Source organism: Orbicella franksi, chromosome 12, assembly GCF_964199315.1.
Source record: "Orbicella franksi chromosome 12, jaOrbFran1.1, whole genome shotgun sequence".
NCBI lineage: Eukaryota > Metazoa > Cnidaria > Anthozoa > Scleractinia > Merulinidae > Orbicella > Orbicella franksi.
In genome coordinates this window covers 1,167,501-1,190,970 of record NC_138156.1, presented here as the reverse complement: position 1 = coordinate 1,190,970, position 23,470 = coordinate 1,167,501, and the positions used below count along the sequence as shown (strand labels likewise).

Genomic DNA, 23,470 nt, shown 5'->3' with positions numbered 1-23,470 from the left:
CATGTGGGCCTGCCTATGATTGTCATCAGATGACATTTCCGGCCACCTGAAGCGCCGCAAGAAGTACATTATGAAGTTACGTCACAGACATGCTTTGCCGCTCACGCGTCCAGCCGTCTCCTCTCGGGGAGGAACGTAGACCGGACTCGAGAAAGCGGCGGGCATCGAGCCTATGGTTCACTGGAACATCTAGAATTTCCTTTGTTAAAGTTCAACTTTTTTTTTCAATACTCCAGTGACTTATTTCCTAAAGTATTTTCGTGCCAAATTTCGTGAACTTCTAATGAGTGGTTCTTCAAGAAAGCTCGTTTTTACATATTTCATAATCCAATTTTTTTAATTTTGTTTTAGCAATTAATTGTGTTTGTAAAGTATTTGTAATGGAATCTCGCATTAGCTTTCAATATATATCTTATTTTAGGGAGTTTTTTTACATAGGGTCCACGTCCTTAAATTCCTTTTCAGGGTGTCTTTTGTGTTTTATTTTTTTAACTCCTGAATAAAATCTTGTATATACGTATGTACGTACATCAGAGGTCAAGATTAGCACGAAAAAGACCAGGAAATGGCGTCACGTCTGCCATGATTAATTGATCTTTTTTTAAGACTCTATTTACTACTTACTTACTACTTAGCTTCTTTGTGCCTCGTGGCACATAAGGCCTCAAAGACTATTTACTTTGAATGAATGGTATCCTTCTAGTTGAAAGATCGTTAACTTATGGTAAACCACGCATGACGTGCTTGTAAAACAGAAAATCGCGCATCACGTTATGATGTCCTGTCCCACAACTGCTAATTTTGGGGCGATCCGACCGAAATTTCCGGAGTCTTTAATTTGGCATAATGGAAAGCAACCAATAACACTGATTTCTCGATCAAGTGGTCTATTGTCACGCGAGCAAGTCCGCACAAGCGGCGCTTATATGGCGGCCTTTTCCCGCCCTGGCCTTAGGCTGCAAGTCCGCGCGTGTAGGTTTGAGCCACAAGTCATTTAAAGTCGCTCAAATTTCCAGTTTGCTTGCACAAATACCGGTAGAACAGTTTAATATGTAATGATAAAACAACAGCCATTTGTGGATAGAAAAGCGATTGAAGTGTGGTTCGAGACTGATCGAGACAACGTCTGCTTTCTTTGAGGTTTTATCTCGCATCTGATCGGCGGCTATACACAATCGACATGTCAAAATCAAATCACAGTGTTCACGGTTTTATGACTTTCACAGTAAAATTTCTAAATATATCCTTTATAATTATATATTTAGTCTAAATCTACTAGCGTTCCATCACGAATGGCACTATCTATTCTGTTGCAGATAGTTAGTAGCCGAGCAGAGTGCGCGTATTAACCAACTGGTGGCCGCTTGGTGTTTGCGAAGTGTCTGTGAATGTGAAAAGGATTTAGGTAAAGTTTCGAACGACTAGTAGATTTATACTAAAGCAATTAGGTTATGCGCTCTCAATTTCTATACATAACAGAAGAATCGAATTCTTCGGTTCCTTTGACGCACCATGATCCGAGAGATCTTAGATTAATCTGTTTAGAAAAGAAACGCAAAATCCGTTTCGGATTTAAGAATCCAATCTTGGATTTCTTAAAGAAACGCACCCTAAGCGTGAGACTGAAGGAGGCTGTTCTTTTGCTGTATCAGCAGCAAGACTTTGGAATAAGGTGCTTCTAAATACCGGAAAACCAGACTCCTTTAAGTGCTTAAAAACTCATTTTTTTTAAAAGATCCTCGCAGCGCAGCAACCTTTAGACCATTTTAGGATTTAGCTTTTATATCTTTATGTCAGGAAGTTTTTAACATTGTTGTAATTCAACTATTTGCGTCATTTTCATAATTTTAGGTTTTTAACTTTTATTATATCGTATATTTGTATTCATAGTATTGTTATCACTTTTAGAATTTCATCGTATCTTTCAACTTTTTCATTAGGTTTGTAATTTTATTTTCTGAGGGCCACAAGTTTATTAGGCTCGATTACCAGTCGCTGTTCGGAAAAGGAGCCCGCGCTCCTCCCCCGAAGGCATGGCTGGACGCGTGAGGATTCTTTTGTTGGTCTTAGCCAATCAGTTACCTGCCGCAGATTTTTGTCGGGCATAAATTATCCTGTCAGCGAACGATGTGGAATTGATAAATGGCATGCGAAAGAACTTCAGAGACAATTTATTTATTTATTTATTTATTTATGCTCGATAGGGCGGACTTGGGCTGCGCCCTCTTCAACTATCACGCGATAGAAATTTCGAGCTCATAATTTAATAGCTGGTTTTCACATGACGTCACTAAAATTCGAACCACAAAACTATTGATCTTACTGAAATTTCTCTTTAATTATGTATAAGAGCAGCTGAAAACTGATATTCAAACAAATTTTCACTCCGAATGGGTTCTTGGTTTTGTGATACACTACGCTTGAATTTCTAAGCTTTTGCGTGACGCGACATTTACAGGACGGCCTAGAGAGCTGTCATGATGGTTAAAAAAGTGACTTCATTCGGGGCACTTGGCTATCTGAACAGTTCATGTCTTAAAAAAAGTATTATTTTAGTGTTTTAGAGTTCCTCGAGGGATAAATTCACGCTTTTGTAGCAAAACTCAGTGACAGATGTTTCTGTTGGTTTCCGGCCGCCATGTTGGTGCCCATACGGATGGGCACCAACATGGCGTCTCCATACAAATCTCTATAAATTTGGGTAAAAAATTTCTCCACGTATCTCGCATAAGAAAAATTGCTGTGACGAGAAGTTTGGCGAGAGTCTTTGATATTTACCTTCTTTCATTTCCCAGATTGTGGACTTTATCTATTGACCGGTTTTGATTTTTATTTTGATCTATTTTGAATTGCGTGACACTGAAAACCAGCAATTGTTTAATATATGTATACTCAGAAAATACATAATTAGCCCTTTGTTGATTGTTTGTGGTGTTGTTAAAATAGGTCACTTTCGATATATTAAAATTCAGCTTGATAGTGAGGCCTAGAGGACACAAACAAAAGAAATAAATAAACGTGTCGAGGAGCCCATCACTCTTGTCACTCCTGACATGTCATTAAATTCCCTTTGTTTCTGCCCTCTAAGTCTCACTGCCAAACTGAATTTAAATATATATAGAACTATACATCGAAAATAGTCAATTCAATGAACTGTACAGGGCTAAAGCTTACCGTGAATGCCAGAATTTTTTTTCTGAGATCACGGCAACGCGGCGTTCTCTCAGATCCCTCTATCCCATGCCCAGGGTAGACTACTCAGGCGAAATGCGTGAGCATCTCTTTGCGAGGGCTGGGGAGGGTGGGAAATGCGAGTTGATAGTCGATTGCGTTTACTGCCATCTTCAATAGCTGGTGTAACTCATGACGAGAATCAGAGACCAGAACATAAGGGCAATATCTTCTTTGTAGAAGTGACGTAAAAAATGCTTGAGTCATTGGTTTACGCGAAGCTAATAATTTCGAACTCGTTGCTTTCGTAAGCTTATTTGATATTATTGATCATATGACGTATCACAGAGGTAAGCTTAAAAGTCTGCTCTGGCTCATTTTCCGATACCCTCGGCAATCTGCAGTTTCCAGCCTTACACTATTAGGAATTTTGTAATTTATACCAGATGTGTATGAAAAAATTACGAATGTGCATGTAGTAAGCTGTAACTATTTGGATATCAGTTTTTATTGTGGCTAAACATTGAATGTTTTACATGTAAAATATTTCATTTATTTCCTTAAAAAACCCAAATTAAATTATGTTTGCTTAGTTTAAGGCAATAATCTATCTGTGCGCACTTTCTTTCGTCTGATAGTATTCTGAAAGCAGTGTGAATAATCTTTACTGATGTATGATTTCATAGAATGTTATCATGGTTCACATTTATCTTTGGCTAGTTTTATTTTTATTTTTATTTTTGACTGTCTCATACTATCAGCATAATCTGAAACAGGTAAATAAACATCAAACTGCTTTGATGTAGGACGGCCAAAAAAAAATTAAACCACAACTCATGCAAATCAAAATTTTTGAATTTAATTTTGTTTTCAAAACAAAAAAGTATTCAACAAAACTTTTGTTAAAGAATTTATTACTTGTTTGCTTCCTGTTAGTCCTGTTAAAACGTGTAGTAAAAACATTTAATTAGTGTAGTTAATTAGTTTTTGCTAACAGCAATAACGGTTGCATATCTAATAACTGGCCAAATTTTATTGAACCACAGAAGGTAACAATAATTTATTATTATTATTATTGACAGTATTTTGGGGATATCCACTTTTCCTTTGTTGACAGGAGATGTATTCTTGACATAAAATTCTTCCTTTTGTGAATACATACCCATTTATTTTCACAGATAAGTTACAACACAATATTGCTAAGCAAAGCCCACAAGATGTGCATCTTGTTCTTCTACTTCTGTGACAAACCAAGCCCTGATGGATACCGTCTTATTATAGCATCAAATAGGGATGAATTTTATTTCAGACCAACAGCTGATGCTAATTTCTGGGCAAAAAGTCCCAACGTACTTGCAGGTAAAACCTTAATGCATAACTTAAATGCATGTATGGTTCATATTAAATTCATAAAATGGGTATTTTAAACCACTCCATTTTAGCTGATTTACTATTATCATGATTTTGGACCTTGTTTGTCTCAAACTCTCACTCTCAGCATGTATTGTTTCATCACTCATAAACTGGCTTGAAACCACACCATTTTAGATGATTATCATGATCTGGTTTTGCAATTTTGCTCAAAAAATGCAATTCCAATTACATACCCTTAAAACCATGCAGTGCAATTTGAATTTCTAGAGAGACAGCAGTGCTATATGATTTACAAACTGAGTTTTTCACAAAATTGAGTTGTTGTGAGTATTCCTTTCGATAGGAATGGATCTGGAGCAAGGAAAGGAAGGTGGAACATGGCTAGGAATGACCACTAGTGGAAAATTTGCAGCTATTACTAACTACAGACAAGCACCTAAGTTCATAGATCCTAATGCAATAGGGAGAGGACATCTGGTGCCAGGCTTTCTTAAAGGAGATGATAATGTTGAAAGATACCTTGAGTCTGTTAGCAGCCAATCTGACAAGTACAATGGATTTAATCTCTTGGTGGGAAATTTACTACAAACTGGTGAGACCAAGGTTGGATGGTATTGCAACATTGAAGAGAAACAAGTCACCTTGTTGAAGCCTGGAATACATGTCTTATCAAATAAAGTGTTGAATTGTTCTTGGCCCAAGATGGCTTATGGAAGGGAACGATTTGCTGAAATATTAGAGGAAACCTCCACCAAACAAGAACTTGTTGACAAGCTTATGGGCCTTCTGAATGCACGGCAAAGGTTGGTATCTTCAAACTCACTTCATTTTTCCCTTGTAGCTCTGTTAGGCAGGATGAAAGTCTAACAAGGTGTCAAGCTTGGGACCCAGTTAGATGTGCATAAAGCTGTGTAGACATTTGATAAAGTTGAGTTAATGAGGACCTGGGCTGGTTATTTAATATAATAAATAAGTTATTATAATGACAAGGAGTATTAGTTCTCCATTAGAAGGTACTGAATGGAGTGATGCTTCCCATGCAATTATCTGGAAGTAGAGTGTGTGGGGGTGATAAGAGATGGGGGGGGGGGGGGAGGGCATGTATTCAAGAGGGTGCATAACAGAGATGGGTTTTATGGTCTAGATTAGCTGGATGCAGAGAGTAATAAATCTTATACCCATGACAAGCAGGTTTAAACCCTGTCAGCTCAAGCTCTATGTTGTTACAATTTGGCTAGTACCACCCCTCTCTTGGTAAAGACATGAACAACAGATCTGTGTCAGCTGTCTTGTGTTTTTTTTTTATTTCATGGCTTGCAAACCTAAATGTCATCTAGCTGCCTGTTCTGGTTCCTTACTTCAGAGAAAAAGCAAGCAGAAAAGATGACTGAAATTCAGCCTAACAACTTAGTTTTAATTTTAAAAATGTTTCTTAGTGCCACTTTCACATTTACAGACTTATTTTAAAATAAACTGTTTTTGTTGTTAGACAATTCAGTTGTGGTGATGAGAAAAGTTTCTTTGGACCTCAAGATGAGGGTGGTAACATGAAGTGGATCAGTGCATGCCAAGCAATTTTTGTCAACTGTAAGGAAGCGAGATATGGAACAAGGTAGATATCATGACTGACACAGTATTTGAGAATGAAAAATGAATAAAATTTGCTTCCCACTGATCAAGACCCTGGTAGACGTCTGCAGACAACCATCAGTACGTGGACAGTCAACAGAGTCAACCTTCAGGATGAAACTTAATTATGGCTTAGTTTCCGCAGATCTCCAAATTAATCCCATAAATGATTGTCTCTTTCAGTTGTAGCTTTGAATCTTTGATACAAATTGATGTTATTAATATCTTATTAGATTTATTGGTGTACAGTAGTATCACTGTAAACTTTAATGAGTTGTACCATATGGGTTTGTCAAAATACGAACAAGTAACCATTTACAGTGATACTACATATCAAAACATCTAATAGGGGCTTTATTAGCCAATAAATTTATTAGGGAAAGAGGGAAAGAGGGAGCGTGTGGCAGTTCTGCATGGTGTGCACAGTCAATGGACCTGTCAAACAGGTTTTCTCACTATGTAATGTTGTTTATAATCCATCAAATATTTTCGCTCGCATGCAGTTGGTCTAAATGTTTCACGTGACTGAATATTCTCCAGCTAATGCAGGATAATAAACATAATAGCCTCCATTTAGCATGAAAATATACTTGGACGTTTGTCCCAGGACATTATCTGTTCCTCGAAGCTGACAGTTATCCTCGAGATATGCTCTCAGAAAACTGTTCACTTCTCGGAACAGATAATGTCTGCGGACAAATATTTTAGCATATTTCCATGCCAAATGGAGGCTATTGTTTATATATTTCTACTCATTTTGTATGTTAATTGGAGGATATTTGCGCCAATTGGATTAAAAACCAATATTGGATCAATAGGAGTGTTCATCATTATTTGGGTGTAATGCTTCACCCTCTGACTGAAAATAATATCTTTGTCAAAGTTAGCCTTGCAAATACACACTAACTTACATTTTAAGGCAGTCCACAAGATTAGATTTATGAGAAGTAATACTCAGTTTTTCTTATTTTGTGTGAAAGATTTGCCTTATTGAAGATGCAACATCAGTTTTCGTTATGTAATAGTATTTGTGACAGCACTGTGGAAACCATGCCTGGTTGTTCTTCCATAATCAAAGTTCCTAATTACATTTTGTTAACATTGAGTTACTCCTTGTTGAAACTGTGATTGAAAAGGGTACATTGACCTAGTGGTCAGTTTTTATTTATTTTGAGTCAGAGATGCAAAGATTTACCTTAGTGACAGCGCAAGATCAATTGTTATGTTATAGTACAGTTTTGACAAACAGCACTGTGGAAACCATGCCTGGTTGTTCTTCCATGATCTAAGTTACTAATTACAAACATTTCGTTGACATTGAGTTACTCCTTGTGGAAACTGTTATTGAAAAGGAATTGGAATGCCTTCTAATCTTCGAACAGGATTTGTCAATAGTCCTGGCTATGTATTAGTAGCTTGTCTATTCCAGTCATATTACCCATTCTATCTTTTTTCTCAGAACAAACACAGTGGTGTTAGTTGATGGCAGTGGTCATGCTACTTATGTAGAGAGGACCATGGAGGAGGGTGCTACCGACCCTGATGAAGCCCAGTGGAGACTGAACACACATGAGTTTGACATCATTCAGGAGACTGAGGACTGTTCAGGTCACAACTCACCTGAGAATCTTGTAAATAATGGGAACAAAAATGGTGAAAGTAAACAAACACAGGAACAGCCAGCTAAAAAACACTTGAAGAGGAAATTAAAAAATGGAACCACTTCACCAGTGGAACCAGCTAAGAAAGCTTTTGTTAAAGAATGAAATGCAATATATTTTAATTGGGAATGTTTTAGAATGATTACACCAAGTTTGCAGTTTTGACACTATGTTCAAGGAAAATTAAAATTGTACATTGCAGTATCTCATAACTTTCTTATTAGAGTAAGATTTTAACTATGATAATAAGTGCAGTTTTAAATCATATACTCTGAAATCATTCACCGTGTTTTTTTGCCTAAAGTATAGAATGAACTTATGTTTTAATTTCTTCCCTACACGAATGTCATTTCATCCTGTGTCAGCTCCTCTCTCCCATGATTATCACATTTCTACGACTTAGTCAATCATCAAATATACCACATCATTTTGTCCCAGAAACGGTGATATCTTCCCCCCTCCTCTGGAAATTTCAGTCTAGCTTCATATTTTTGTAAAACGTTTGGCATTCAGAACACCAACCCCCTTGGAGTGTTCAAAGTGAGGATACAGTATACTGTAAATCCTTGAATTAGCACCCCCCCTCCCCTCCCCTCCCCCCATTTTGTGGATGAGTAATGAGATAACAAAGGATGTATAGTTTTCATTGTGTAGTATTAGGTTTGTGCATTGTTTCAGTCTGTGAACACATTAAGTTTGGAAAAAAATTACAAGTACTAACGGTGTTGTGATTTAAAGTTTAGGATCGGCTTTTTATGTTGATAAACAGCTTTTGTTGTTTATGTGCAGATGATGTATTACAAAAATGATCATGTCAGGCCACGATTTGGGAAAAATTGAATAAGCCCCCCCTCTCGCTTAAGTGCCCCTCTCGAATAAGCGTCCCCCGTCTTCTCCTAAATTTGAAATAAGCGCCCTGGGCACTAATTAGAGGATTTATTGTATACATTTTCTAAAGTGTACACTCTGCACTCCCTGGAAGTTGCATGAAGGAAGGGGACCTTTTGTGGTGGAATATCAACATGGGCATACCTTAGTATCTAAAAAATCGAGTTATGAAATGAAAGAGACCCATACTTAAATGATAATATGCTTTATTTATACTTTAGCAAGATTATAATCAAATTAATAATTAGTTTTAATACAATCTGTTGCGATTTATAATCAAGAAAAATAAATTTGTCAAAAATAGACATTTAGTGGGTGGAGATCACTTGAAGGCACTGTCAGCAAAGGCCAAGTTGGTAACAAATAAATATTGAATTTGAGTAAATATTGGTTACATGAAGGAGTTATCGTATACAATCAATTTATCAAAAGACATAATCTTATTCCCAGATTTAGACATGAAATTAAAATAATCTTTATCATATAAATTGACTGCTACTAACACAAATTTATCTGGCTATAAATTTCATGTGTATATGGCTTGAAACTATGAAGTTTTCTCTCTATAATTTCCTTTCATAATGGTTGCGCAAGTCTAACCTTGACTATATTAAACATTACATAACTATATTCCATGTTTCATTCTCAGCAGCATGCCTTTTGGTCCTGTAGGCACTGTGTAAAATACAACTTTGCACCATTAATGACACCTAATATTAATGCTAATTTGTTTTTTCACAGATTAATCAGCATCACATTCACATGTACTTTCAACAAATTTGTGATGATAGGGAAACTGACTTTCACTAATCTTTAATTTTGATATTTAAAGGATGACAGGAGATTCCTAAAAGGTATTACATTGAATAAAAAAGGATATTTTTGCATTGCTGAAATGATGAAATGAAAATAAACTTTCTTAATCTGAAATCCACATTTCTTTCTCAAAGCTTTGCTGCTTTGATATATCAACAAAGATCCCCAAAAATGTTCCAATATCCTTTGGTATACTCATGCCAGTGTCGATCTAGAATATTAACTTTTCCCCTTCTGACTATTTTATATACATTTGAAATGCATTACTTTGTACATGTATTTGCAACTGGTCTGCCCTTTGAAGTCTTACGGTGCATTCCTTTGGGGTGATCTAGATCAGGATCAGTGATCCAAGATCACTTGGATCATAGTTCATCAAAGGAATCAATGAATCCATGACCAGAGTGGATTCATCGGTTCCTTTGATGAACCATGATCCAAGTGATCTTGGACCACTGATCCTGATTCAGATCACCCCAAAGGAAGGCACCCTTAAACTATAAAGCCAAAGCAGAACAGATGCTAATAAAGATAGAATGCAAAATAATATTGTCTGTGAGCCAATTTGCCATTGCAATTTCTTTTAGCATACAGGCTGTACAAAAAACCCAAAGATCTTACCACCTCAACTACTTCTTAAAAAAGATTGCAAAACAAAAAATTTCCCAAAGGAATGTGTGACCCTGGCCAATGCTCTACTGACATGGAATCATGCCAGTTCACAACATCTGTGTGTCATAAATTATATGATAACAGTTGAGGATTAAATCTTGGTGATTTTTCTCTCCTCTGCTTCTGGTGCAATGTTGGGTTGTGAGTGGGAACGAATCCGTTCTATTTTCGTTTGGCTTCCAAATGTGTGGTATTTCAGCATGCTCTTGACAAGTATCTGAAAATGAAATGAAAAATACATTGAGAAAAAAAGTAATCTTACAAAGAATTCCAACTCAAACAGGTAAACAATGAATACATATGAGTAAATAAAATGTTTCAGTAACACATCTTATACGACTCTTCTGCAGCCACTGCTTTCTGAAATAAAATGGGGCAAACACTACAGCCTAATTAGCTCTTGTTATTTATGTTTCATTTTTTTTTTAAATATGACTATGGTTTTTGTATACTAACATACTAAAATATTTAGTTCTTATTAACTAAGCAGGAGGTCTGTATGGGAGAATCTTGACCGAGGTCATACAGTACGAGTACAGTACAGACCGAATGTAGTGAGGTCTGTACACACGACCTCGGTCAAGACTCTCCCATACAGACTACGCTTGGTTAATAAGATGTTTATTATATGGCAAACAAGAACAATTTAATTCATTTAATGTAACTGGTTTGGACTAAGTGACATTTTGCTTGCGAACAGCAATGAGCTGAATTTAATTCTGCCAAAGTTAGCCCGTCCTCTTTACTTTTTTCCTCATCAGGCTTTTTGGCACTTCCATAAATAAATATTGATAGAAGAAAATAGTCAATATTTTTGCATTTTGCATGTATTTTGTAAATGTAACCTGTCTAGATGGAAAAATCTACACTGCTTTCAATATCGATTTCAGCCAATCAAATTCTTGAATTCAGTAGTTCCCAGTCCTTGTGAGACACAGCCATATAATAATTAGAAATATTAATCACATTTTAATTCCCCCAAAAAACTAAAGTAAGGAAATTGACCCTTATGTGAATTTGAAGCATCAAAATTTGAGGTGCCCCTATCACCTCAGAAATATCGAGCTCATAATCTAATTGTTAATTGTGATATACCTCATCCCAAGATTAGACTGGTTACCAGTGTTCACCAGAGATAAGCACAATTTCCCAGTCTCAAACAGAGATAAGTAAAGATTAGAATAACTGGAGTCTTTTCACACAGTGCAGTATCCTTACCAGAGTCTTAATTTTTGGAATAGACTTTACACTGTTCTGAATATCGTCCTCTGTAACTTCAATATCAGTGCAGTTTTCAGCAGTGCATGGCAGAGGTTGTTTGCCACCATAGGTGACCCATGGATGTTCCTGAAGAAAAATAGATCAGACCACAATAAGACCACAGTAGTTAACCGGCCTGCCTGGGGCCATTTAACCATCATGGTTTATTATTTTGTCAGTAACCAGAAGCTATGGTGCCCTACTTATCTGACAAAAAACTGGCAATCAAATGCCAAAAATACACAGTTTAAATGTAATAAAGCATTGATTTGATGTGGGTCTTGTTGTAAGTTCAGCAGTTTAAAATGCCATGGGCATTCAGTTTGTAGGTAATGAAGCAATTGTGCACAATATATAAATTCACAACCTAGATTAGGAAATACCTTGATTTGCTGGATGTTAATTCTTTCGTTGGGATCCTTAGTCAACATTCGCAAGATAAGATCTTCTAACTGAGGGTTTAATGGAGGCCTGAAAATTGAATAACAGTAACTTAATTCTTTCCCTACTAACTACCCAATACTTTATGTATTGCAGAGGATATGTAGAACTTGCAGTATTAGACGAAAGAACACTGTTTACTGCCTTTAGAGCAACTTCACAAAATAAGTGTGATTTACAGTGTAATGCAGGCATTCAATTTTTCTTAGTTTGGCTGCGACAACTGCCAGTTATGTGTAGATAATAATCTTTCCCTTACACACAACCACAACATTTTAAACTTTGTCTGTTTCCCCATTCCTCATTCAAAGTTTTTTCAGTAGGTAGGACACAAGATACAAGTTTCAGTTCAAAAGAACTCTGATAAGAGGGAGATAAGAGAGGGTAGAAAGTTAACTTGCCTTTTTAACCTCCTAGATGTGTTTACTTAGCAGTTACTCACTAGTATTGTAACATAATATTAATTAAAGCTGATAAAAAACGAAGGGCAGGGGGTAAGGGGAGAAAATAAGGGTGAGATATGAAAAGAATGTCAACCATAACCATAAGAGGATGACAAGAGGAGTTAAGATGCTTTCTCCTCATAATCGATTCCCCTCACTACTGTTGTATTCTCTTCTTCCCTTTGTTGTCTGTACCTGCATGGTGGGAACCTCAATAATCTTAGTGAACATGGTGGAGTCATGACAACAATCATAACCAAGAAACAGAGTAGCAATACTTACTCTTCTGGAAAGGTCAGTCTGAACAACAGTGCATGCCAAAAAGAAAGAGAAGGCAGAGAAACTATCAACATATCCTGCTGCTCGTTTAATAGCTGATGTGCAAATAATACATTACATGACGAAGGAATGCACAGAAGGCCCTAAATGACTGTTGGTTACATGTCAAACTATCCTTGTGTTTCAAAAGGGAATAAAAGGTAATCTCAGAGGAGAATGTAGCAATTTGTCAGAGGTCACTTGCCACTTTTTCCAAGCACTCCTTCAAATATAATATCATGTTGTTATTTAACAATTAGACCCGTAGCCCTTGCGGGCTACGGGTCAATAGCTCATGAGGCGAAGCCGAATGGGCTATTGACCTGTGGCCCTTGAGGGCGAAGGGTCTAATTGTTTTAGTATCACCCAACTAGTCGGACAGAAAAGGTAAATAATAAAGTCAGCAAATGCAAGTTGAAGAAATATTTATTTGGGAATAAAATGAAAGAAAACGTCACACTCGATGGCGCCAATTTCGCTACTCAAGGACTATTACTAATAGTCCCCTAGTAGCGTAGCCAATCAAAATGCAGGATTTGCATTAGTCCACTAGCTGGGTGATACTAATATTATTTAACAGGCTCCTGGGGGAGGGGTACTCTACAAAGTTTTTTTTATGGGTAGGCTTGGCCGTGAGTCTAATCTCCCACCCTTTTGTACACCATTTTGACAGAAAAGGTACCCCTTTTGTACTCCTTTAATTGAAAAAAGGTCCCCTTTTCACATGCTTTCACAACCGGCCCATATTGTGAATAAATCACCAAAAAAAAAAAGGAATCTTCTTGCCGTTTTCATGAAGTGCTTAATAAATTAAATAATACAGCCATAAGGTGTGTGTGTTCAAAATATTTTAATAAAGGCCCTTTTAAATAACTAAATAACAGATTTCCCTACCCTTTCATACATATACCTCAACTTGTATAATCCCTCCCCTTTTAGGTATCTGAAGCCTGAAAAAGGTTCCCCTTTCAGGTGGAGCCTTCCTGTATAGGCCATTATGGGGAGTACCCCTCCTCCTGGGAACAGGCTATATTAATATAAATCAATAAATTAAGCCACTTGGAACAAATAAAAATAATTACTCTTCAGTTCTGATCTTCTCATAAAGGCCCATCCTGTTTATGTCATCAAATGGAACCTGTAAGAACAAGGAATAGCTTTTTATTCTCACTTGTCCTTTGTTTATTGCTGCACACATTATGCACATTATTTTTCATATTTTTTGTGGTTGAAAATACGTGTTGAAGGCCAATGCACTGTGTTGCTCAAGGAGCTTGTAATGCCACTAACCTTGCCAAAGATAAAACAGTACAGAGTGATTCCTAAAGCCCATATGTCAGCAGCCTTTCCACTGTACTGGTCACGTGAATCTGACAGAAAATTAGTATGTCCAAATTTCAGGTTAGTGTCACTTGATGTTTATTGCTTTACCTTCCCCATACACCAGATTAGATCTACTCTACAGAGCTTCTGTGATCAAATCTTTATCCCTTCCAATCTTAGGGGTATTACAGAGAATTTTGTGAAAGATTAAAAATAGCAGTTTCCATTTTCAAATATCTGTATTAGTTCAGGGGTTGAAATGTTCCCAGATTGTTTACCTGTGTCTAATAACAGGCAGAATATTTTTTCACCTATATCCACCAATATCCAACTTGAACAATATTATTTTTTAACTAATATTTATTTTTACTTTTTAAACTCAACTGAGGTTGTACAATCTTTAGTAATAAACCGATAGAAAGCAATGACATTTTGTTGTCAATTTATTGCCTCAGCCTGTTTAGGCCTTTGGTTTTGCCCATAGGCATCCACTAGTCTCCTGGGTTTTTTAGCATCATTCTACCATAATTGAACGGCAGGCCCAGGGACGGGTTAAAGTTCTTTACAGTGACCCTGCTAAGGGCAACATACATGAGGTTCTCTAAGCGCATCGACTCACAGCCTGAGATGAAGTGTTTCTGCTTGTTTTATCAAACTTTTGCAGTAAGAACAGAACATCTTTCCATCCTCTGCTGACAACCACGGCTGCCCATCTTTCCATTTCTCATTGAACTTGAATACTTGTACATTTATTTATTACATTTCGTTGTCGGTGTTTAGAAATTTTCTTCTACGTGTACTTCTTCGACTTCTGCTTCTTTAGCACATTGCTTACGCATTAGAAAATGATCCACATTGCGAACAGAAATACTGAACTAATTGGCGAAAAAACGCAGAAGAATAAAGCAAGTTGATGCAAGTCACATTTGCAGTCTTTGTCATGCACACTGAAAGATTGCATCATCTTGCTCTTATTGAGGAGAGTCTGGTAACTACCATGCAAGAACTGCACAAGTAAGCACGACTGCGGGTAGAAAACAGATGAAAATATTATTCAAATCGATAAATTCTGAATTACTAAAGATTTTCTTGCCTGTCACCAGCGACAGGCATCAATATTTTTACCTGTCACTTCCTAAAATTACTTGAAATTGACAGGTAGATGGGCAACATTTCAACCCCTATAGTTCCACAGATATTCAACTTTGTAAATTGTGTAACATATGCAAATTAAAGATCATGATGATGTCATACACTAAACCCAATATTGTAATTTCAGCATGCTGATTGAGAGCAAATCAAGTAATTCCAAGCAGTGCAGAAAGTTGAAACTGAGTGCAAAAAGTGGAAATTAAATTGCATTTATATCAATAACAAGCAATCAAATGATCTTCCTCAAGCAATTTGGAATAAATAAACACTCATAAATTTTTCAATGACCACAAATTGCACTCACCCTATCGGTTTATGCACTTTTTTAGTCTTTGAAAGATTTACTTGAGCTTACATGTACTTAATCCAAATTGCACTTGAGACCATTTGATCAACGGTACAAATTACAAGAGTATTCTGCACCATAAATGATGTAACAGCAGTTTTCAGCCTTACTTTGTAAAGATTCTGGGGCCATAAATGCTGGTGATCCTGCAGTTTTATTTAACAAGGCATCATCACCCTCAAAGACGTCAGCTACACCAAAATCTGCAATCTATTATCATAGTAGGTTACGGTAAATCCTACGTTATATCTAACACCAGACAGGCTTTTAAAACATTTACTTTGATAGAAATTATCACAAAAGGGTATATTTAACAGATTGCCATTGATACCTATTGACTTCCAAGTTGGAAGATGAAAATCTTTTTTAATCTTTGTTATGACATCATTTGGTGTTGGATATAATTTAAAATCAAAATTACTTTGAAGTTGTACCTTGATATGACCATCCTCTCCTAGGAGGAGATTTGATGGTTTTATATCTCTATGAACAATCTTCTGATAGTGTACTGAAATCAAAGAGAAAAACATATCAATTATAAAGGATATTTACGATGTTTAATTGATTGATATATTGACAGTGATTTGATCTGGACTTACAGTATTCAATTCCTAACACAACATCAATGAAGTATTTTCTGGCATCTTGCTCTGACAGGGGTGGTCCAGGTACTGCCATAACCTCTCTGTTATTTTTTAAGACAAAACAAGAAACAATTGCAAATTTAGTAAGATATTTTGTTCCTACTTACAGCTGTACTGTTAGATATCTCATATGAAAATAGTGTTCTACTGATCATGTGAAATAGCGCTAATAATATCCTTTTCTCACTTCAGTGCTGAACAATGGAAATTGATTTGTTAAAGTTACTAAAACCAGTGGATCAGAATGGGGGGCTCTATCTCTCAAGAAATTATGGTTAATATGGCTCGGTCAATTCCAAGCCCTCCTGTCCCTCCCCCATAGGGCATTTATTGGAAATTTGACAACTATTATTCCTGTCTCAATAAAACAATTTTTTCTTTTTCTTCCAACTTCCCTTTCCTCTTTGATTCCTTTCAAACATTCACTGCAGGATACTTAAGAAAACACTAAGCAGCCTTCAATCAGAATTGTGCAACTGATGGTCATGATTGATTGTGGGACTTTTTTCTTCAGATTAAATCTGGTAGGGTGAAAATTATTTATTTCATTGGCCAAGATTTCTCGGGACCATACTGGGAGAAAATTGGCCCTTGGTCTTTATAGTATGGACCTTGCTGCACTTCGTCAGTACTGTCAAGACCCAAGGCTGATTAACTATTTACAGGATGATAATCAACTAAGTGTACTCAATGCCTACCCTCTATCCATAAGCTCAAACACTGCAAAAATAAAAAAAAATGTTATTTAATATTACATGATTGTATAAATAACTGTATTAATTGATCTATCACATTTTAAAATTCTAGGCTCATACCAAGATAGAGATTATCCTCTGAAGGGTCATCTAAAACCTGGAATAAAGAACAAAATTTCAGTAAAATCAATCAATAGACCTCTTTTTTCCTGATATATTTATGATATGGAAGAATGCTAACATTAACCACTACACCAAAAGAACAGGACAATGAGAGCTATTAATGGCTCAGGGGCATACCACATAAATACAGAGATAAATACCCAGTTTAACAATAACAAGTCATATGCCACAAATCCATATTTTGCCTCCTAGCTGCTTCTATTATATAGAAACGAGTGTTTTACTGGAAAATACACCACTCGTAAAATTCATACGAAACTACATCCAGGACTCGAGTGGCGTATTTTCCATATCCTCACTAGTGAAGATATAGATGATTTCACTGATATCAAGTTGGTCTCTTAAATTGTACTTAAATTCGTTGGTGTATGATTGAAACATCATTGGGTCTTCCTTGAAAGTCTTCAGCAATCTTTGCTTATCTTTGGAAATTTTCGGAAGATGGTCGGCAACGTTGGTGTGACCTTCGGACAAGTTTTGGGGAATCTTTTGGAAATCTTCGGGAAGTGGTCGGAAATCTTCAGAAAATCATCAAAAACGCCGTCATCAGTATGTCTATATACCGGTAATAAAAAGAACATTACACGTTAGCTCAAAGATATGAATTTTATGTTCTTCACACTCGAACATAAAATTCATATCTTCTCGCCACCGTGTAATATCTTCTATATATTTCACTATTGAACTAAGCCCACAGAATAGGGAATCAGTGGTAAATACGAACTTAGAAAGTCATGACGGGAATAGTTTGCCTTTTGTACTGACAAGTTGTTAACATATGTTTCAACATCTTAATGAGTTCTTATTAAGAGCAGTGAAAGAATCTGCTGGACCTTGGGTGTTGGTTGCAGGCCTGAAGACAGCAAACAAAAATATTACTTCTAAACAAATTTCTCCCATAAGAGAGTGACTAGTTTCCTTGTTGAGACAGGCCTACATAGCATCATGGAAATAGTTTTCAACACAGCATTATGTAAATATGGTTATACCCAGGTCTAAATAAAACAGGTCTCACACTTGTTGTGTTTAATACAACTACCACTATGTACAGCAGGGACATAACATTCTGGGAATTGGAAACAAGGAGAATATTGATTTTTTGGTAAAAATGCTGCTGGGATTGAAAGAACCATTATGCTGAAAAAGATAGCATCACTGAACCTCATAAAGGCTGACGACATTGGGATGATCAACTTTTTTAAGAATGGCAATTTCTCTTTGTAGGTTTTCCAGTCCTGTGTTCTTTCCTTTCTCGCTTGGTCGTCCTATGATGAGGAAAAAATGAAACTGACACAAAGCTTTTCATCCCAAGCCAATACAAATTTTGCATGATACATTGTACATAGCCTAGAAATAATAATTATGAAGAAGAAAACTACAACAACAGTCTTTGTTACAACGTTCAAATTTACAACTGCACTTTTGCAGAAAGTCATTGGATTGTGGCATGGATTTGATTGGATTATTATTCGCGAGCAGCATTGTTACCACAAGTACTTGTGAATCTTTGAAAATGTGGGAATCGTTTGCATACCGATTTATTCACTCATTTAACATACTATTCATATATTCACTGTGATTCATTTATCTTTTTTTGGAGGGGGGGGGGGAGGGGATAGGTGTTAAGGCATTTGTTCAGGACCTTACATCTTGAAATGAGAGAACATTCTTGATGTTAGATTAAAAATACTTTGTTACAATTATAAAAGTTATAATACACTGTGTATTTGACTTACTTAAGCCAGCTTTTCTCATCACTCTTTTCTTTGATATTATCTTCATTGCCTACCAACAATAATACACATAAACCCACTAACTGACCAAACAAACAGTGAATCTTTCTGTGTCTCAGTGGTAAGAGTATCAGTAAGCAGAAGGTCTTATTTTTGTGACATTAATTTTTTTCTTGGTCACATTTAACTTACATTTCTCAATAATTTTTTTCCCATTACAATGTATATCACTAGAAGGCAAAGTGAACATTTCAACTGAACCTACAATATAAGATTTATAGTCAATGGTGAGTCTTCCAGTCTTCCTCTTTTCTCTAGTATTCACTGAAAATAATGACATGTAAAATTCGCAAGTCTGGACAAATTGTAAAATGTTTCTTTTTCCTGTGATATTAAAAAATGAAACCTGTTGGTCTTTTTCTTGTAAGTTGTTGTTTTTGTCTTAGATTGTCAAATTGTAAATACTCACATAGTTGCTTTGATCAAAATCAGAATAACATAGCCTGACAACTCCATAAGAACCCTAAAAATACAACCAATACACAAAGGGTTAAGTTTGTTCCCAGCCAGGTTCAGATTCAACTATATTAGATTTAAAGTGATGCTGAGTATTGGAATAACAAATCTACTGAAGATTTAAAGTATTCTACTGTAATAAATAGGCAGGAAATAGTGCTCATACCTTTCCAATTTCATCCATAAGTCTATACTGATTGAGCTGTAAAAAGTTCTGAGAGTAAAAAAGTATTTAAACATTTTTAGAGTTGACCACAACAACAATTACCCTCTGAAGAACAAGATAAAAATACACCATATAATCAGTTCTAGTTACGTTTTTGTAAGTATATAAAAAAGTGGTCAAAATTAGTGCATTGTTTTCAGTTCTGGGTGGTAGAGGTTTTATATCTTGACACAAAATATAGTTTCTGAAATGTTGATGGTGCTTTCCTTTTTTATAAGACATTGATCAGTCTAACAATCAATTAGTGTTTCAACTAGATCAGCCACGTACCTCTGTTTCACAGATAGAGACACTTCGTGATTCCTTTGTTGGAGGTCTCTTGAGACGAGGAGAGGATGACCTTGTTCCTGCACTGCTGGGCTTGGATGAGGAGTGTGGTTTTTCAGATGGATCAAATACACTACTAGTATTGAGCAAGTCTGGAGTAGCTGAACTCCGTCTTAGAGAAGCAAAACTTGCTTCTAGTCCACTGCCCAAAGCAGGCTGAGAATTTCCCACATTTGATCTACTCCCAGTAACAGCACTAACTTGTGTTTTAGGAGTAGGATTTCGTAGAACAGAATCTTTCTTTACTAAAACCTTTTCCCTGCTACTTTGTTTTCCATGATCTGGGCTTTGTAATGCAGATACTTTGTTGTTCTTTGGGAAACTTGTTCTTATGCCATTGCTGGTTCCACCAGCTGATTGATTAGCTGGCCTGAAATACAAGAGTGTTACAAGAGTATTACAAGAGTACATGTAGTAGTAAAAAACTAGGTCCTGTCAAATGGCTTGGGGATTGAGCTCTTTCTTTATAACTAGACTTCAGATTTAATCCCTAACCAGGCAATTGAGAAATAATGTGATTTTCTTTTGTATAACTGAAGAAGGATCTGAAACCCTGTATAATTACTACATCCTGTTGTTATCAACCCCACGTCTTTAAAAAACCTTTGATCTGAAAATTCTACCCACAATTAATAAACACCAACTGGCTGTATAAAGAGTGTATACAAACCGGAGTCGTTTCTTAAACCAATTCATAATGCAGTCACATGCAACTGTTCAGTTGCAATCAGCCCTATAAAGGCAGAGTTTTGTTATACCAAAGTTTCATAATTCCTGGTCCATGTAGACATTACATTAACCAGTAGCTATATTACATTCCAGTAGCAACAGAGCTCTGACTCTTTCCATGCTATTTATATCATTACACACGAATTGAAAGGGAGTGATTAGCATTACAATGCTACATTTAAGCTCCCCCATTGTTGTTATAGAGCATAAAATGAAATGCATTTAAGACACAATTTATGATAAAGACTGGTAAATACTGAGTTCATTGTTTGTCTTTTGCCATTCCTTAATCTCAATTTACAGTTTTTAACAAAACCACTGTTTAGAAGGATATTGAACATTGTCATTTTGCTACTGATTTCTAAGATTTATAAGATATCAAACAATTTTAGTTTTATGTACATTCACACATGTACAGGAGCTTTGTAGGAGCTGTTTACAATCAAAACAATATTTTGATATCTATCATCATTAAACAAACATACATGCCTAGTATGTGTGAGCTTATACACACAAAAAAAAAATTGTTAAGGGCAACATGCATTGGAGCAAAAAGGAAGAGGTGAGACCAAAATGAATAAACCATGTACTGCTTATGAAAATATATAACTTAAAATAATTATACAAGTTTAATGAATCAAATGGTTCTAAAAGGAACCAGGTGTTAAGGAGAAGGAGAAGGCATATACATGTATCTACAGCAGTTAGTCTAAAAAAGTAAACTCTATCTCATGTTTTTTAAAAACCCATAAAGTTCTCACATAACATGTCATAAAAATAAATTACAAAAATAAACATTTTTCTGTTAAACCTTCAGAGACTACTTCTATAGGGAAACAAGAGGAGCCAAAAAAGGGAAGAAAATAATCTCTATAAAAATATATCGAATCATTATTGCCCTAATACTAATGTCAAAAGCACACATGACACAACTTGGAGTTAACTGACACCCCCGGATGTCTAGAAGCTTACAGTCATCTAACTTTTGCTATGCCTGTAATCTTGATGTATGGTAATTAACCTCAAATGTCATAACTGATTTGCAAATGAAAACCATTCATGCAACAATTTTGCCTGGGTCAAACATGATTTATTTTCCTATATGTATAGGAGACACAAAATTATTTGCAAAATATAATTATTATACAATTTCAACATTTGGACACAGAACTACAAACATCCAAATAATATACACTTCGAACCTAGCTGCGTGCCCGTTAAGGAAGGGATGGAAAATGTATCCATTGGATAAATGGGCTTGTTTTGGGTTTTGTTTTGTTAACACAACAGGATCAAAACAGCAAACTGACTGAATGAAAATTTTACAATACTGTATGTCAATTTGCCTGATTTTATTAACTGGTTTTTAATTTCAGGATGGGCCAGGAAACAAAACTGGTGTTGATGGAAAGAGTAATGACATGAACAGAATATAGCACTGCCTATGAATCAGAGTGTAAACATTAAAATGTACCTGGTATACACTGTGTTTTCTGAAGTGACACTGAACGACATGTAGAATTTTAAAAAGAGCTATTCACAATCACCACAGTGCCATCTGTACCTCCATTAAGGAGCCAACATTTACAACTCATGATCCTTGAAATATTTAGCCATTGATCTGTAGAACATTACAAGTTTACTCAAATAACAAACAGACTAATCGTACAGAATTCTCAGTCTCAATTAAATTTTCATGGTAAATTTATCTCTTAGTATTGCAATTTTATTTGCTCATCTTTATGACAAAAAATTTACTTACAAATTACAATGGAGATGTGTAATATAGCTTAATCATTACTTGTTGCTTTTTAACAGGAATTTAAAGCAGAATAGTACAACTATTCATTTGAGAAGACTAAAGATTTCTTGATTTTTATACATTACTGGTAGCAGTTAATTAAATTTTTTGAACCACTGTGTTAAATAAAATATGATCTCATCAAACCCACTTCTCATTTTTAATTTATTAACATCAGTATTAGCACACAAAATGAATGCATTATTGTTGTACTTCATGGCCAGTGAGACTAACTCTGTATGGCAACAATAAATTGGAAAGTTTGGTATGACACAACAACCATAGTAACCAATCTATTGCCCCTATTACTATATTGTTCATAATTACATGAAATTATTCAAGTCATAAACACAGCACCACCTGCCTTCATCACCTATTAATAACAGAACAATATTACTTTACTATCATAATAATTTATTTTGTTGGCAATCAATACTTTCTTGAAAATCATGTTGCACCAGCCACAAAATAGGAAAATGTTCAGGAACAACACTTTAAACAAGGCACAAATTATACCATCATGTTCTTGTGAGCTTTGCTAGTCAGGTTAAGGACAAAAATTATTTAAGAATGAACTTCTCATATTAATGTTAATTATGCTATAGAAAGCATGCATAATTCTTAAAAGACACCTAGGAAAACCACAGGAATTAGACATGTATTTTAAACATCTACAAAATTACATCTAATGCTTGACACAAGTCATAGAGCTTTCTATCATATTCAACAAACAAATTTACACATTTATTTCACACTTTAGAAGGTAAAATAAGGGACGCCACTCTCCCTTCTGATGAATGAAAAAAGCCATCTACAGTAATGTCTCCTTGCTTTATATCTATCTCAAAAAGGATGTTAACTGGGGGAATTTGACTCAATGTACAACATCATCCCACCAACATAAAATGTTCAAAATAGTCTAACAGTCAGTAAAATGCATTCGTTTATCAAGTTTTAGGCTTAGAGGGTGTTTAGTATGCAATTTTTTTTTTGTCTAAAAGAAATAAATTGCTTTCCTAGTTGCAAAGAAGAGGTGACACCAATAGTAAATTTTAATACTTACACATTGTTACCAGACAGTTTCCCTTGGCTCGTTGGGATTACCTTGCATGGCTGACAAGT

The 23,470-nt window shown here is 35.7% G+C and overlaps 2 protein-coding genes across 4 annotated transcripts in view; one reads left to right on the top strand and one right to left on the bottom strand.

Moving 5' to 3' along the window:
- The first annotated feature begins 735 nt into the window (after positions 1-735).
- LOC145462211 (transport and Golgi organization 2 homolog) lies at positions 736-9,048 on the top strand. Of its 2 annotated transcripts, none has more exons than XM_081445721.1 (5): positions 736-1,405; positions 4,350-4,530; positions 4,889-5,348; positions 6,035-6,157; positions 7,634-9,048. In XM_081445721.1, the coding sequence occupies exons 2-5, from the start codon at positions 4,389-4,391 to the stop codon at positions 7,938-7,940; spliced, it is 1,032 nt and encodes a 343-aa protein (XP_081301847.1). In that variant the 5' UTR covers positions 736-1,405; positions 4,350-4,388; the 3' UTR covers positions 7,941-9,048. The 2 variants fall into 2 exon arrangements, with proteins under 2 accessions (XP_081301847.1, XP_081301845.1); XM_081445719.1 differs by lacking the exon at positions 736-1,405 and adding an exon at positions 2,770-3,521.
- The window catches only part of LOC145462210 (calcium/calmodulin-dependent protein kinase kinase 2-like), a 17,726-nt gene continuing 3,168 nt past the window's right edge, over positions 8,913-23,470 (bottom strand). Inside the window, exons 3-19 of one of the 2 annotated variants that reach the window (XM_081445717.1) lie at positions 23,412-23,470; positions 19,762-20,188; positions 19,432-19,479; positions 19,219-19,272; positions 18,753-18,801; positions 18,178-18,281; positions 16,954-16,990; positions 16,837-16,858; positions 16,094-16,179; positions 15,929-16,002; positions 15,605-15,704; positions 13,964-14,043; positions 13,756-13,811; positions 12,638-12,655; positions 11,855-11,942; positions 11,430-11,558; positions 8,913-10,428 (exon numbers count right to left, since the gene is read on the bottom strand). The exon at positions 23,412-23,470 is cut by the window's right edge and continues 5 nt beyond it. In XM_081445717.1, coding sequence (XP_081301843.1) covers positions 10,303-10,428; positions 11,430-11,558; positions 11,855-11,942; positions 12,638-12,655; positions 13,756-13,811; positions 13,964-14,043; positions 15,605-15,704; positions 15,929-16,002; positions 16,094-16,179; positions 16,837-16,858; positions 16,954-16,990; positions 18,178-18,281; positions 18,753-18,801; positions 19,219-19,272; positions 19,432-19,479; positions 19,762-20,188; positions 23,412-23,470 — 1,557 coding nt within the window. In that variant the 3' untranslated portion in view covers positions 8,913-10,302. Of the gene's footprint in view, positions 10,429-11,429; positions 11,559-11,854; positions 11,943-12,637; positions 12,656-13,755; positions 13,812-13,963; positions 14,044-15,604; positions 15,705-15,928; positions 16,003-16,093; positions 16,180-16,836; positions 16,859-16,953; positions 16,991-18,177; positions 18,282-18,752; positions 18,802-19,218; positions 19,273-19,431; positions 19,480-19,761; positions 20,189-20,488 lie in introns of both variants that reach the window. The other variant, XM_081445718.1, reaches the window with a different exon arrangement.